Below are 17,048 nucleotides of genomic sequence, written 5' to 3' on the forward strand. Positions count from 1 at the left end.
TCCTCCCCGGGTCCTATTAAGAGCAAACTTTGTGTTTTTGTTCTCCCAAGTTCAGCTCAGTCCTCTTCCAAGCTGCGCAGAGTTCCTTTCCACCGCTCTGTTTCCCTCTCCTTTTCCCACTTCTTCTTCAATGGTTTTGTTTTCTCGCCTGTTGGTCACTGCTGTGCGCCTTGTGCACGGGGGATCCGGACACGGAGAGAGGAGGAGGATGCGCTTTACGCATGGACAACAGCAGCCACCTAAAGTTGTCCCTTTCAGCCACTGCGGGGATGTTTTAGCGGAGATCTAAATGTTTTTCGGGTTGGAGTGAACAATGCCGCGGCTCCTTGGCGCTCTGACCGGGAGCATGCTCTGGTTTCGGCTGCTGCTGCAACTGCTGTGCGTCGTGGAGTTTGGAGCCGGGGTGTCTACCTTCCAGGGGTTCTATCTTCCACCTGCGAGCGGCTCGCTGCACACACCTGCCCGGAGGACGGACGGGGTGGTGCGGACCATCGATCGGATTTACAACGGTGGAGGGAAGGTGGGCTACCTGGTGTACCTGGATGGGAGGCGCTTTCAGCTGGACATGGAGCGGGATGAGTCGGTGCTGTCGCATCACTTCAGCCCTCAGTATGTGCTCGCGATGACGGGACAGAGTCCCGCGCCTCTGCAGCGGGAGTGCGCGTACCGCGGAACGGTGAACTCCAACCCGGAGTCTCTCGCCGTCCTCAGCCTCTGCGGCGGAGGTCTGGAGGGTTTCTTCGCCGTCAACCACTCGCGCTACACCATCACTCCCATCATCCGGGCGAAGGGACACGAGCACGACACGCGCGCCCTGCACGACCGGGATGCGGAGAGCGCGCTCCACGTGTTCACGCGCGAGAGCTTCAGCTTCGAGGCTCTGAGCGAGGGGCGCGAGAGCTGCGGCACGCGCGACGGGAAGCGAGGGCGCAGGAATGCGGCGGAAAGACGGCGGCACCGAGGTCGCGGGAAGGGGAGACGGGACGGAGAAGAGGGACACGGCGCGCGAGGGAGGAGATGGTGGAGCCGCCTCATCAAAGAGCCCGGCGCGCGGCGCAAGAGGTCGGTGTCCCGCGCCAGGCACGTGGAGCTGCTCCTGGTGGCGGACGACTCCATGACCAAGAAGTACGGCAGGGACTTGAACCACTACTTGCTCACACTGGCATCCATCGCGTCCAAGCTGTACGGACACGCCAGCATCGAGAACCCCATCCGGCTGTCCGTGGTGAAGGTCATCACGGTGTCGGAGAAAGAGAAGGGACTGGAGGTGACCAAGAACGCGGCGGCGACGCTCAAGAGCTTCTGCAAGTGGCAGAACCAGCAGAACCCGCTGGACGACGACCACCAGCATCACCACGACGCAGCCATCCTCTTCACTAGGCAGGTAAACAAACTCCGCCCGCACCGCGCCTTTTACGCACAACCACCTGTTTGTTCCGCTTCGGGAGGAGAAGCTTTGCGCCATTGTGTGATGACAACTACGTGAAACGGCATCACCGTTGCATCTGAATGTCAATAATTCAATAAAGGAGCCCACCAGGGAAAACTATGGACGTCCAACAGTTCCACAATGTTATTATTAAAAAATAACACATAAATTTAATTGGAAACAAATACACAATTAAATGCGGAAACAGAAAGTCAGTAAATGTTAAGTGGTCGTGTGCAGCAACATATAAATGTGTTACAATATGTGTCAGCTTAAGCTTAGCCTTCAGCAGGTAGCCGGCTTCTTACACTCACTGCAGTTATCATTCTAAACAGTAGATGTCACTGGAGAGGAAAATGGAGTCACTTTGTCATTTACTCTCCTAATTGGAAAGCTGCTGATGGTAAGTTACAAAAATTGTGATGTTTGTGACCATTTCTCCACAGAGAGAAGAAACCTTGGGTGAAACAGAAAAGCATGAAGTGACATCGTTTGTTTTTATATTGATAGTTTGCCTGATGTCAGTGGGACTGGTTTATTATATGTCACCCCAGTGAATTATATTAAGTAACATTGGCAAGTATATGTACGGAAACACAATCATGCCACAATTTAATTCAAACTACTAAATTAGTTAGGAAACACAACCACCCACACAAGTACCTGAAATCCACAAATATTAGCTAACATAGCTAACATGCTTCCTTATTTCTGCTCTTGGGGACAGCCAATCAAAACGAATGTTGCACATAGATTGTGCCTAAGTATTTCAGGTTCTCATGCTGCATTTTCTCTCGAAAGCTGTGATAGTCTTCATTTTCTGAGAATAAGTTTCACAGAAAAAACTGCAAATAGGTGAATTCCTGAATACTGAACTGCAAAATAGGTGGTGGTCCACTGTAATTGGTCAGAAGTTGGGTTAACTAATTAGATATGGTCTATTTCATGAGTCGTCATAGTAGCTAAATATATTTCAGTGCACACTACAGCACGGAAACAAACATGAAATGATCCTGTATGATTTTAAAATATAATGGGATAAAACTACACCTGAAGAATTTCAAATGTAGGCATTGGGTTGAGTATGTAATGCATTACTAGCACATTTAAGCAACTATGTCCAACTTTGTTTAAATTATGATGTATATGAATCATTTTTCAATGATTTGTGATACTTCTTGCCCTTGTATACGTTACCTCCCCACATCTCCTTTTTGCTGAATTGTACATATGCAACGCTAAAAACGTAAAAAAAAAAAAAAAAAAAAAAAACACTATTTCCTGCACTTGGTGTTTTTCTAGGCGAGCTCCTCTGTCTCCATCCTCCCCCTCCCAGTCCCCTGACAGCCTCAGAGTATGCGTAATCTAAGGCGCGCTCACACCACTGCCGAACATTCTTCCCTGGATAGATTCTTCCAATCAGCTGCTGGTTGCATTACAGAAATACTTCCAACACTTCTGCTGAAACTCGATTGTGCTTGTTCGTCGTCGCATGGTCTCTTACTCACCCGCCCCATTCCTCCCAATTCTGTCTCTCATCACTCCAGCTTGGACATATTTTCCGCCGCTGCTTTTTGCAGTGTCTGTCAGCTGAGTCCAGGAGTTACAGACTGGAGGAGCTGTCAGAAAAACAAACACTTCCTCCCTCCTTGAGGCCGTACAGTTACGGAGACCACACTCACATAACCCTTCTTTCACCATCCTTTTCTCTACCCTCCTCCCTTCAGCCCTCGTTTAGCTGCCAGGTCCAAAAGCCACAGGGCAGCAGCAAATCTGCAGGCATTCTTCATCTCTCCGGGTGTGGCTTCATGGTGGTTAACTCTGGTTTACTTGTCAGAATGCTTGCCTTGGACTGTGTTGTGTCCAAGCCATGTCATATAGCAAAAGAAGCTGGTGTTGCCTTGGCTCCACTGAACTCGTGCCTAGCTGTCACTGCCGTGCTTTGGCAAGGCAGCTGGTAGTGCATTCCAGAGGACAGCCGGCTGGCATGCGTGGCACAGTTTCTGCATGCCAACCACCTCGTGGCTCCTCAGTAAGCCTATTGCCACTACACCTGCATGAGGGTTAACAAGAGAGCCAAAGGAGAGAGAGGTGGAATCGTCTGGTGTTTGGTTTTGGCAGTCCACAAAAACGGCAATCCAGACACCAGTAATCAAAGTGGACAGGAAACGCTCATAAAATATGACAGGAAAGGCAGTGAACTGTATTTTTTCTCCTTCACGCTAATGCAGCCTTGATCTTATGGAAATAGTCATGACTAAATTTACCTACCAATTCAAATAAACTCAAACTGTTTTTTTGAACAAGACCAAGAGTTTTTTGTACGCCAATGGCTTCAACAGTCACCAGATCTCCACCCAACAGAGCGCCTTTTCGATTTGGTGGAATGAGAGTTTATAGGCAATCGAGAAACCTGCAGAGCTGTTGGAAGGAAAGAAAACCCTAAGGGATGTTTCTGATACCTTTTTGAAGGAATGCAGGCAATTCTGAAGTCAGAAAGCGGATCTCAGCCCAGTATTAGCCACAAATAGTTAGTTTGGTTATATCTGTCCTGCAGGGGGGAAAAAACAGCTTTTAAATCCTGTCATCTTGTAAAAGACACCCTTAATGCTTCGCCTTTGAGGCAAACTCACTTTAACCTTTAAACTCTGGCTTTTAAAGGGCTATTATCTGGATCAGTTCTGGTTACTTTGTCAGCCATTTCAACAAGTAGAAAGGCATGCCAAGCAGCTCCTGAGGAATAAGTGAAAGCGGTGTTTTAAAGCTGCATTCCTCTGCAGTTCACTTGTCTGCAGTGATTTGTTTCCACCCATATTTCTGTATTGTCATTAAACTGAGATGGAAAGTTGTAAAATATGTCCGTGTTAGCCACATTCCTCTCAGGAGCCACACTCGTACAAGTTTGCCACACCACAATTCACTTTTTTGTCAGGAGAGCAGAAAAGATCAGAAAACATTTGGAGTCACAGAACACTGTTTACACCCATTAGTGTTTCCACTGACAGAGTGCCAGCCGGTAAAAAAAAAAACAAAAAAAAAAACATAATTTGCTTCCTGTTTTCCAGCATTTGAGTCGGAAAATAGGGCAAGTTTGATGTATTTAAAAATAGAAATGTGTGTTAAGGATTTTCAAGGGAAAATGACCTGAACGGAAATGGGGAAACAACATTTCAGAATGTCGAAGGTATGAAATAAGCTTAAGTAGTGTAAAGTAAGTTCTTTTATACAAAAATCTGGAGCAGCTCTCAAATAGGCTCTAATTTTCTGCTCTGAAGTGGATCCTATCTTGACCGTGGAGTCAGACCAGGCCTTTGTTCCCACATTGGCAGGCCACAAGTGGCACAGGGTCGGAGGGAACACGCCTCTTTGTGGCTGCGTCTAATTACTCCAAGACCCAGTACTCCCAGAGAGCTGACCCGTACGACAGTGTCACCCAGTTCCACTCATGCCAGCACTGAAACAAGACAACGGGTGCATTGAGGACACTGGAGACATGCTAGAGAGTGTTTCTATGTAAGTGGGAACATTAAATGTTACACATGGTTGGACTGCTTTGAGCTTGTATGGCAGACACAGCCCCATGTTTGTCTTGTTACCACTGCAAACCCCTAAAGTGTTTGTGTGGATTTTGAGGATTTACTTATATTCTGTGAGCCAGGGATTGGCATTTTGGCCATTCCTCATTGCAAAATAGCTCAAGCGTGACCAGATTGGACAGAGAGTATCTGGGAACATACATTTTCTGGTTTTGCCATAAATGCTTCATAAGACTTGGTCACTTATCCTGGCTGTTTTGGTGTCATCCTGCTGGAAGACAAACCTACACAACTCTCTTTATTCTGTACAGTTTAATCAAATGTGATATGAAGAAAAAAACGACCATTTAAGTCAGTAACTTTAGCTTTTGTGTGATTTGAAGAGATGAAACTATGTTGATAAAGACACCATCAGTACCAGTCCAATGTCTTCCCCTTCCACTCTGTTGTCATGTCCAGTCTCCTCCCTGTGTGTCTGTACATTGCAGTGTACATTTCCCAGCCTTCTGCCCCCGTCGCAGTCAGTCCCTCTGTTTGTTTTAAATGCTCTTGAGATTTCACACATGCTTTACTTCGTCTGGCACATGTCGACGTCCCGCAGACGCCTCCTGGATCCACAGCCTGGACTCTTTGGCTCTCAACAATATGCAACTGGCCAGAGACTTTGATTTGTCCTGGAACAACAAATAGTCCTCAAACTGAAATCCATAAGTGAGATGTACCCCACTCCTGTTCACAGTCAAGGGTGAAGATTTCCTTTGAGTTCCAACTTTTGGCTAGTTCATGTGTTCATGCAAAGAAAGGAAGAAAAATACCTTCAACATGGACTCTGACTTCGACTATTCACGTGATTCAGGTTATTGAAGAGTCATAATTCCTATATGTTGATTCAAATTACTACATTTTCCCGTGGCTAACTTAAACCACTCCAAAAAGAGGCGCCAACAAGTTATCATCTTTGTCTGATACGTGCCTTGAGAATAAATGTGACAAAAGCCATATCAGGAAAAATTTGCAAGTATTCTACATAAACCAATGTTTCCATGAACTAAAGCTAGCATCACTTGGATGCGCTCTGTTTAAACTCCTGCTAGAAAGCCATAGATAAAATGTGGTGTTCCTAGTTGGCGTTAATGTCATTATGCTAACGACCACATAATACCAAATATCAATTATTTTGTTGTGGGTTAAAAAGCATTTAGGAAAATGCTAAATATGCTAATCATTATGCTAGCAATGGCTTCCTAAATACCATATCATTGTTTTAAATCGATACATTAGCATACTTGGTAGCGGTATGGACTGAGATAAAACCACCAAGTATATCAATCCTTCTGTTTTGGATTAAAAAATAATTTAGGCCAGGTTTTGTTTTTGTTAATAGGCAGCTTTAGCTTTTAAAGCTGGTGTCACGTAAATTGAAACAGAATTTGATTAATCTGATGTTAAATTTGGACCAAATAAGACAATACACCTGAATATGAAAATGAACTGAGTCACCTATCAGGCTGTATCTTCATAGGGTTTGCTGGAATCACTTGGCAGTGGATAGTAGAGTGAGCTAAACCCTTTCTGTGTGTGTGCGCGTGTGTGCGTGTGTGTGCGTGTGTGTGTGTGTGTAAGTGTGTGTGTGTGTGTCTGGCTCAGTTTACCTAACACCAGCGCTGGCTTAGATTTCAAGTGGTCTCATACCTCACACACACAAGCACAGCTGGGATCGAGGCCCTGACCTTTGTGAGTCAGTGTCCCACCTGTTCCCATGTTGTTTCTGCCAATATTACTGTAACCCCTTGTTCTCTCTGTTCTTTGCTTTAATTTCCGGCACCACTCCGTCTTTTCTCCCTCTACCCCCGGCGTCTGATACCTGAACTTATTTTTGTTTCTCTTGCACCCTCCCTCTTTTCTTTATTTTTTTGTTCTTCCTTCAGAGCCCTCAGGATAAAAAAGCAAGTCTCTGCCAAGTCTTGGCAGAGCAGGGAATTAGACAAGCTGACATGTGGTTTGAGGTTAATTCAGGTATTATTCACATGTCACTATTTAGCAGGAGATCCCCAATTTTTTTTTTGCCCGCACATTTCCTTTTACATCGTTTCACCAGCGTAGATCCAGGTGTGCCTGAAACCGATCTAGAGAGGGGACGGACAAGTGAATAAAAAGAAATCGAGAGGAAGACGTTTGGCAAACGGGAAAACAGAAGTGGTGAAACTTTTCTCGACGTCCACCCACTTTCTGATCAAAGTGCAGCAGCTCTTCATGCCTGTCTGCGCACAGACAAGTCCGGAGGAACTTCTGCTCCGTTCGGCTCTCGGCAGCCGTCCATGCAGTCAGAATCAGCCTTTGTTTGCTCCTCATGTATCCAGCAGTCAGCTAGCAGAAGCTTCCTGTTCGCTTTAATGAGCGTGTATGGGTTGAGAGCATCAGCAATTTTGCATTTTCTGTGTTATTTGTTAGAATGCGCCCATCCACTTAAATGTAGTTATCACAAGTGGTGTGTTTGAGTGTGTGTGTTTCTGTGTCCCACCCAGTCAGTCATGTGTGAGAGTGCAAAACACAAGGGAGTTTGTTCCAAACGGATCGGACCGGAACGGGTAAACACCCTCCCCACAGAGCCTCTCACACACGACCCAGCAGGCCTGTCAGCACCGCTTTACATGACGATTCATCTTCTCCCCGGGACGTGTGTGTGCGTTTATGTTCTAATGTTCACTCATACAGACTTTTGTTTTCATGCATCCAGGCACGTCCCTAGTCTAAATGTACACTTCGAAACTTGTTATGTGTGTGCGTGAGCGTCCACAGGCACTCGATTAGTAAATTGATCTCTGCTCTCAGCGAGGCCAGGCCATCCAATCCGAGGCCTCGTCTGTGTGGACATGTGTGGGAATCAAAGCAGGAATCGATTTCTCGCTTCGAGGCACATGGAGGGAAACTGGCATTGAAGTCCCCTCTACAACATCGGCACTTAGTGAAGCTGGTTATTGAGGGGGTGACAGAAAGTTGACTCCTCGGTAGGGGAAGCACACTTTAAAGGGACGGGATTTATGGAAACTCATGAAACAGGCTTGTAGTTTACAATAGCTACGTTTGTTTTCTTTGCCAAAATCGCAAGATTTCTGCAAAGAAGAAGCCAAGAACAGAAGTTTAAACTTTCCTAAAAGTGATGTTGCGTTTTATAAGGGATCAGTGTTTTTACAAAGTGGCCGCAAAGCACAAGAGTAGGGATGGAAAAGTTGCATAAAGTGAATATTTCTACGGTAATTTAGTCAGTAAATGGGAGAGAAGTCAGGAGACATTAGAGACCTACCAAACTGGCACCCTGCGCTGAGATTTAAAAGCAGTGTGATGTAAGCAGAATCTGCCTTTTGATTTACCACAGTGTTTGATGTTTACTTGAGTCGAAACTTAAGTTCAAACCAGCATTCAGATCGGCACACACTCTAATGTGCATCAGCACAATACCTCACAACAACTGTGTAAATCAGCAGGTAAATAGACATTCATAAACCAGTACTCAGTAGTCGACTTGGCTGTGTGACATTCAGATATCAAGATGACTGATCGAACTGAGTCATTTCTGCAGGTCTCACTTTTCTACACATAAGAAGGAATTGTTGTTTTAACACAGTGAGTGGATATTTTGTACTGACAGTTGTCATAAATGGCAAAAATCCCTGGTACAGAAGCATTTTCTGACCTGATCAACTTCATGCTCACAAACAACGCCTGGAGTTTCCTGTTGTGAGCTCTTGCCTTTCACTCATTCTATCTGTTATTGCCACAGCAGAAGATTGCCCACTCCATCCTTTACTTATGTCACTGCTAACTGGCACACACTCATTTAACATATTCTCATTAAATAATGTCCGGGTTTTTGTGTTATTATCCATCCGCTCACTTCCTGTTGTTAGTATACCAACGCTTTTCTCTCATCCAAAAGCTTCTGAAAAGTCTAATTGTGATTTCATCGTTTCACAAATAGCAATTTCAGGTGTTATGCTATTTCCCACTTAAGCAGTGATTTAGATGTGCATCGCTTCCTTTGTCCAGGACCTGTGTGGCCACCACTCTTGCGACACCCTGGGCATGGCGGACGTCGGCACAATCTGCTCTCCGGAGAGAAGCTGCGCCGTCATCGAGGACGACGGCCTTCACGCCGCATTCACCGTCGCTCACGAGATAGGTAAGCACAAAAACACGAAGGACGAGCGGGATCACGCCGGGGCACGTGAATGCCTCTGTCAGCGCTTCCCTTCTGGCGGCTCGAAATCACGTCATGCACTCCACGGCGCTCGCGCTCGCTGGTGTTTTCTTTTCGGATTCTTTCTGCGCGGTGCACTGGCGGATTCAAGACACGACCTGACATTCCTCATATTGCTGGAATTAAGTGGCGCACGGTTTGATGTGGAAGGGAAAGCATCTCACCGCAATGCTGCCAACCCGTATCGGAATGTGGGGGTTGTTGTTATTACCACGAACACTTTTAGGAGTTTTATTTTTAATTAGTTGGATCATAGATATTTTTGGCCAACTTCCACCATCCTGTCATCTGCAGTAGGATTTTTATTTGAAGTTGTACATCGTGTAGCTCACTCCGTATCGTCTCTATCTGGGGATTCAGGTCACCTCCTGGGATTGTCCCACGATGATTCGAAGTTCTGCGAGGAGCGCTTTGGGGTCAACAGCCACAAGCAGCTCATGTCGTCCATTCTCACCTCCATCGACGCCTCCAAGCCCTGGAGCCGCTGCACCTCGTCCACCATCACCGACTTCTTCGACGACGGGAACGGTGAGTCGGGAGGAAAACGCAGGAGGAGAACAACACACCACAATCCGCGATCATGTCAGTTCCGATCATAACCTCTGAGAGCTGCAACGTCAATCAGCTGACATTATTTAGATTTCTATAAACCTTCTTAGCGAGTGTAGCTGCGGTGCAGCCAGAGATGAAAAGTGATTCATGCTTCACGTTCCAGTTTCATCCACCAGCTTCATTCATGACAGCCGTAAAGTATCACCGCTGACACTTTGCACTGCAGTTCCAGGGCTTTTGGCATAATTCAAGCACCGACACTATAATTTCAGGCTTGGCAGTATCTGCTGCGGCAGCTGCAGGGGCTTTTATTGAGTCTAAAGTATCACAGGCCAAGTTTATTAGGATTATGCAGGCAGAGATCTGTAAATTACCATAATGCAGAGCAAAAAAAACACAAAATCACACCAAGTATTTTTATTTTTTTTAGTCTAGTTTCTAGTGCAAATATCTCAGCGCACTTGAAAAAACGTCACTTTCAGCAAAATCTAAGAGGTTGCTTTAAGTCGATAATTCATTAATGTTGTTGGAAAAGTTGAATAAAATTTTCCAGTTATGATTGAAATACTGCAACTGCTTTTTTTATTTACTTAAAACAAGCTACTATATCTTCCTGAAAAACTGCTTGTAAGTTAGTTTTGACTTAGTAAAATGTGCTAAGATATTTGCACAGAAAACTTGACCAAAAATACTTAAGATTTTGTGTTTTTGAAGAGTTTAAAGCTTCGGTTTGCTGCATATTTTATGCAGGGTTTTAAAGCTTTTCTACACAGTGCCCGAGTAGACTGAAATATATCACTAACCGTCCAAAATCTGGCATTTATTCCTAATTTTTTTTTTTTTTTTTTTTGCTACGCTCCAACAGCCGAGTGTCTCCTGGACTCCCCTCGTCAGCCCCTCCTCGGCCCGGAGGAGCTCCCAGGCCAAAGCTATGACGCCGTCCGACAGTGCCGCCTGGCCTTCGGCCTCGAGTACACGGTCTGCCCGGGCATGGACGTGTGCTCTCGCCTGTGGTGCACCGTGATCCGCCAGGGACAGATGGTGTGTCTGACCAAGAAGCTTCCAGCGGTGGAGGGGACACCGTGCGGGAAGGGGCGCATCTGCCTGCAGGGAAAGTGTGTGGACAAAACCCGAAAGAAGCACTATTCGGTGAGGGGGAAGCGAAAAAGAAACGCAGTCGAAAATAGGTTTCCTTTAATAGCTCACCTTTCCGCATTTGTCAGAAGGAGTCAAAGTGCTGCTGGAATAGCAATAAACACAGATAAACACACAGTACTGAGAGGCTCTGCTAGGGGAAAGAGATTCTTTGTCTGGCTTCACTGTGTGGTCCGCCTTATTTATGCGACTTCAACTCTGGCCTTGTTCATAAACATCAAAATAAAATTTAACTGTAGGGACACCAAATCTGTTCCTGGCAGGCTGTCAGGAGGGAAAGAAAAAAGATTGTGGAAGTCAGAAGGGATTAAGATGTTTAGAAAAGGGATGAAAGGAACATTTCTTTTATGTTTTTTCTGTCACATGATGTATGACGAGCGTAATTTGATCCTTGGCAGACGGCTGCATGCGTGGATGCAGCCCAAGTGGTGACTGGCTTCTTCTCGGTCGCCTCCTACCAGCATAAACCCCACTCTCAACGTTCAGATTCTTTAATCCAGCTATATTTCATTCTGTGTGCGCCTTTGTCAGGGAAATAAGTGTCTTAACTGCAGCAAAATTTATTCAAAGTGTTGACTCAGGATGACTGGATACAAACATATGTCACAATTTTCTGATTTTTAGTTAAAACCTATCGTGTTCCTTCAACTTTGTAATTATATTTGACTTTTTTTTTTTTTTGCTGGTCTATAAGATGAAATCCCATTAAAAATACATCAATTTTTTATTATAACGAGACAAAATGTCAAAAAGTTAAAGGGATAGACTTTTTCTTGCAAGGCGATGTAAAAAAATATGGAAAAACCTATTTAGGAAAGAGCTGATGAAGTACTAAATATTACTCATCCGCTCCTCACTTATGACTCATAAACAAGTGGAAATATGTGGAGAATTTGATTCTGGCAATCCTCTGGCAGACCAAGTGTCAGTCACCAGACGTTTGTTATCATCATATGATGGCAGACTCTTTGTTAGACTCCAGTGAAGGATATATTTCTACTTATCACAGATCTCTTGCCAGCTTTCCCTTTGGGTGACAGCATCCAACATCTCTTAGAAGCACTAACTGTTCTCCTTCTTTTGCTTCATTTTTTCCCATCTTCCCCTTGTTTGGCTTCCCAGACGTCCAACCACGGCAGCTGGAGTTCTTGGGGCCCCTGGGGTGCATGCTCCAGGACCTGCGGGGGCGGAGTGCAGTTTGCCCAGCGCCTGTGCAACAACCCGGCGCCGCGAAACAACGGCCGCTACTGCATCGGAAAGAGAGCCATCTATCGGACTTGCAACGTCTTCCCGCCGTGCCCGCCCTCAAGTGAGCAAATCAGCGCAGGAAAGACTTGAGAAACTGGAAGAGGTCAGGTGGTTAACACGGGCGTTTTGTTTCTGCAGGTAAGAGTTTCCGTCAAGAACAGTGTGAAGTTCGCAACGGCCCCCAGACGGACCCCAAAGGGGTGAAGACCTTTGTCGAGTGGGTGCCGAAGTACGCCGGGGTTCTCCCTAAGGATGTGTGTAAACTGACATGCAGAGCAAAAGGGACGGGCTACTATGTGGTGTTCTCTCAGCGGGTAAGTAAGCTAAACAGCTAGCGCTGATAAAATACATTGATTAATTGTGATTAATTGAAATAACCATCACCTAATTAAGTCTTTTCAGCTTTATGTTGATGTAAGAAGTTTTTTTTTTTTTTTAGCTACAGAAGCCTCTTTGCAACAAATGATCAACCGTTCACTTAAGGAATGGTGTTGTTGAATTCTAGGTGATGAAATGTTTATTTTGTCATTCAAAAAAGGAACTGAAACATTTGTTTATTTACATATTGTACTTTTAATACTACATAAATAAGGTTACATGAAAAAAATGCAGAAATGGCAAGTTTTTTTCATTCGATTAATCAATTAATGGTCCAAATAATCAATAGAATAATCAATTAATCGTTTAGTTGCAGCTCTATGCCCAGCTGTTTCATAACGAAAGGAAAGTTGATGTCGTGGCTTTCTGCATTCAGGTGGCAGATGGGACCGAGTGTCGTCCTCACAGCAGTTCGGTGTGCGTGAAAGGGAAATGCATTCGCACGGGCTGCGACGGTATCATCGGCTCCAAGCTCCAGTTCGACAAATGCGGTATATGTGGAGGCGACAGCATGGGATGCATACGGGTCGTTGGGAATTTCACCAAGAAGAGGTGAGACTTGGAGAGAACATCCTGTCGACTTGGGTTCGTTATTGACTTGCTTGGTCTCTTCGGTTACAGTCAGTCATGTTATCTCCTCTGACTTGTCTCCTGACAAACAGCAAAGGCTACACTGACATCGTGAAGATCCCCGCTGGATCCACGCACATCAAGGTCCGTCAGCACATGGCCAAGGACCAAACCCGCTTCACCGCCTACCTCGCCCTGCGGCGACCCGGCAGCGAGTACCTCCTGAACGGCAAGTTCATGATCTCCACCTCGGAGACCATCATCCCGCTCAACGGTTCTTTGCTCAACTACAGCGGGTGGACTCATCACGACGAGTGGCTCCACAGCATGGGCCCTGGGGCTCTCAAAGAAGCTTTGGTGGTCCAGATTCTAGCCACAGATTCAAAAAAGCCCCTCGACGTCCGTTATAGCTACTACATGCCGAGGTGGACAGCCCCGCAGCAGCATCCAAACTCCAAGTTGACCCCTTTGCAGAGCACCACCACAACATCTACCACAACGCGGTCCACCACGGTTAGCACCACTACCATCTCCTCTACGCCCACTGCTTTACTGCTAAGGCCAACTACAGCTTCTGTTTCTTCAACCCCTCTTCCAGGTCCCAAGTGGGTAACGGGACCTTGGATGACTTGCTCCAGGACTTGTGATACCGGCTGGCAGAGCCGGACGGTACAGTGCAAGGACCAGGATGGCAAGCTGTCCAAGGGCTGCGTTCTGAGCGCCCGACCCTCCGCCTTCAAACACTGTGTGGTGAAGAAATGCTGAAGCAGCCGGAAAGGACGGACATGGAGAGACGTTTTAGTCTACAGATCTAAAGAGATCTAAAGTGTTGGATGTAGGGACTGGATCTGGAGTCTTAAAGGGGGATTGTGAATGTTGGTGGAGAAAAAGCCAGGATCAGACACTGGGAGACTGGAAAAATGTACAAAAGGACTATATTTGACGTAGGAATGACCTGGAATCCTTCTAGCTATGCAGAATATGAGCTAAACAGAGAGGTTTCAATCCAGCAAAGCCCTGACATAGCTAAGGACTTGAGTTGCATGTAGTTTCCACATGGACAATAACTGGTTGTCTTTACTTTACCCTCCAAACCCTCGAGGTTTAGTGAGTCTTGTCTTCTTATGGCATGAGTGTCTTTTTATGCTTCCAAGTGATGTTGTCAGTCAGCTCGCACTGCTTTGTCTCTTGTCCTCAGTTTGTCCGAGACGATAGCCCCAACAGTGGAAAGCACTCGACATTCCTTCCCTCTCATCTCAGATTCCGAATTACTGAACATTTCTTAATATATAATCTGGTGGAAGAATGATTGAAAACACTCTCACTGGATAATCATCCGTCTTTGTGGCAAGCTGTGGCTAAGCAACAACTACGCCACTAATTATAAATGACTTGCTATTAATGGGAGTTTCCTATCTTCTGATTGATCGCCTAAATACAGTTCTTGCAGTCATACTTTAGAACTCCAACAAAAAGACATTCTCATGAACACACACAAGCCAAACAGAGGCAGATCACCACAATCTGGTGTTTGCTTACACACATTACGGTGGCAGTCCAAAAGCATCAGTGGTTAGAGTACCCCACTTCACATGTACTCACCGACTTAGCTCCAACTACCTCCATTAACAGCAGTAAGCCAATTTCAGGGTTGCTCATTTACTTTTCTTGTGACATTCAGTCTGGATGGAAAGTGTTTTTGGATGCCATCAGGTACATCTCTTAAATGTTTCCCCCTCCTCTTTGAAAGTGGGTTGAAGGTTCAGAAGTAAAGACAGAAGTATCGGTCCTACCAACTTAGATAATCATCACTGAAAAACGACACAGTGCTAGCTAGCAGCTAGCATGTTCGCTAATATCGTACCTTGACTGTTTTGAACGGCCTTCAATCATTTCCTGAGCTTTCTTTCATGGAAACTGGATTTGTTGTTATATTTTTGTGCGTTTATCAGGTTATCAGAAAACTCTGATATGACAATGTGTGCCCTGGAAACTTGCAAAGACAAGGAAGAGAGATGATAATGTAGCCTTTTAGCAGAGTCTATATTTTTTTTTACAACTACACTAGCTTCATCAGCGCAGATTGTTTCAACTCTCTACTATTTCATACCTTTTCATTTTGTCATTTTCACATGCTAACTTGTTTTGATAGAAAAAAGGAGCAACTCCCTCAGGATAGTTTGTGGCCACAACTTAGGGATGTTTTGTTCCCCGCTTTGACAACCGGTGATTTACGGTCATTTTCCAAAGACTACTTTATAGGATGCTGTATCTAACTTAGAGTATTTCTATTTTTATTTAATCTGTTATAAACACAACAAATGAAAAATGCATTAAATCCCCAAAAAACAACATACAATAACAATAAATTATATATTATATTGGAGCTTTTTAGTGATTATCTTTATATGAAAACACTTAAACAAATCATTTTTACAAACAAAGTTAAAGAATATATTATGCAATGAAAAAAACATCAAATTGATTGTAAACGAAACTGTTTGTCTGACATCATACAACTGTGGAATTTGAAAACTTTTTTATTTTCCTTTAATGCTTTTTTTGCTTTGGTTTAGTTTTCTGTTTACTTTCTCCCATCTCACTTTTTAATGCTACACTAAGCTAACAGGGTGTGACCTCGGGACACAGTATTTGACTATAGTATCACTCGTCTCAGCTACTTCTGAAAAAATAATAATAAATTTTAAAAAGTGTATTTTTGAACTATTGCTTTAAGAAAATAAAATATATTGATAGTAGGACAATATGCTCTCTATATCAAAGAGGAGGAATATCCTCTTCTGTAATTTAGGTGAACAAACTCCTGACAATCCTCAACATATCTGTGTGACATTATTACCTTTATTCTGGTAATTCAGGAAGAAATGCGTCCGCTTGTTTTCAAGACAATATATAGTACCAGGAAAGCGTATTTGTCTCCATGCAGATGTCTTCTGGTTCTGTTCTATTGTCACACAAATTTGAATGTCAACCAAAAGGTTATTTTTGTGCAAAGTTCTGGTATAATGTGCTGTTTTTTCTTTAGATTTTTTAACCTACTTCATGTTGTCTCAGTTCTACAGATTCTGCACTCTTCAGGTCTGGGTTATGGTCATTATGTTAACAGCACCTGTCTGGCAACACGAAGTAGGCAAGACCCTTTTTGAGTTTACTTGGATTATCTTTGTCTAACATTAAGATTTGTTCATTTCAGCAAATACAGAAGAAACCTGCAAGGTGACGAAAACGTTTTCAAAGCACTGTACTATTATGAAACCTTTCATTTGTGTAAGAAAAAGAAAAGAACAATATTCCTGTCAACATTACCTCAGCTCTCATGTTGAACAAGGCAGATTAAAGTAAGCTGACTATATTCTGGACTTAAACATCTTCCTGTCATTGCGCTACATCCATTGAGCAACCATGCAACCAACAGGAGTGAAATATTTCAAACGAGGCCCAGGGTCAGCTTGCAAACGAAAGGCCTCACACTTCGCAGATTGACAAAGTACATGTTTGTACAATAAATAGGTTGTTTGCATACATTTAAGTATTAAAGCATATAGATATATTTAGCAGAAATGTACACACACATGCAGTAAAAAAAAGAAAAGAAAAAAAAATCTGACAGTTACATATGTTAGTATTTTTGACTGACAACACAACACTACTCCTCCAGTCGGGGACGCCTGTTGCAGACCGCCAGAAACACAGCACTGAACTTGTAATTTATTGTTTGTACAACTGCTCTGTGTGAATAAAGAAACAATGAGATGAGTTTTATTTATTATAGTAATTTTGTATCAAATTACTATTTAACTTTAGGAATATGACTGTGCTGAAACAATCCTATGTAAGAATATAGTGTTTTCTTTTCTAGCCATCCACATGAATATATGTATATAAAATCTATATATTTAAA

The 17,048-nt window shown here is 44.1% G+C and overlaps 1 protein-coding gene across 2 annotated transcripts; it reads left to right on the forward strand.

The window, feature by feature from the left end:
• adamts5 (ADAM metallopeptidase with thrombospondin type 1 motif, 5 (aggrecanase-2)) lies at positions 1-17,048 on the forward strand. Of its 2 annotated transcripts, XM_015002978.2 has the most exons (9): positions 1-1,384; positions 9,013-9,145; positions 9,584-9,751; positions 10,641-10,924; positions 12,053-12,239; positions 12,317-12,492; positions 12,933-13,108; positions 13,219-13,639; positions 13,725-13,865. In XM_015002978.2, the coding sequence occupies exons 1-9, from the start codon at positions 314-316 to the stop codon at positions 13,737-13,739; spliced, it is 2,631 nt and encodes an 876-aa protein (XP_014858464.2). In that variant the 5' UTR covers positions 1-313; the 3' UTR covers positions 13,740-13,865. The 2 variants fall into 2 exon arrangements, with proteins under 2 accessions (XP_014858464.2, XP_014858463.2); XM_015002977.2 differs by having other exon boundaries at positions 13,219-17,048.

Source organism: Poecilia mexicana, unplaced genomic scaffold, assembly GCF_051168715.1.
Source record: "Poecilia mexicana isolate PSO_F unplaced genomic scaffold, ASM5116871v1 scaffold_2, whole genome shotgun sequence".
Classification (NCBI taxonomy): domain Eukaryota; kingdom Metazoa; phylum Chordata; class Actinopteri; order Cyprinodontiformes; family Poeciliidae; genus Poecilia; species Poecilia mexicana.

What these genes read in the sequence shown, in the direction of transcription:
- adamts5 (XM_015002977.2), top strand. Translation starts at nt 314, where the DNA reads ATGCCGCGGCTCCTTGGCGCTCTGACCGGGAGCATGCTCTGGTTTCGG. An exon ending in CTTCTTCGACGACGGGAACG is followed by an intron (nt 9,752 to 10,640) that starts GTGAGTCGGGAG and finishes ACGCTCCAACAG; the next exon opens with CCGAGTGTCTCCTGGACTCC. An exon ending in GGGAATTTCACCAAGAAGAG is followed by an intron (nt 13,109 to 13,218) that starts GTGAGACTTGGA and finishes CCTGACAAACAG; the next exon opens with CAAAGGCTACACTGACATCG.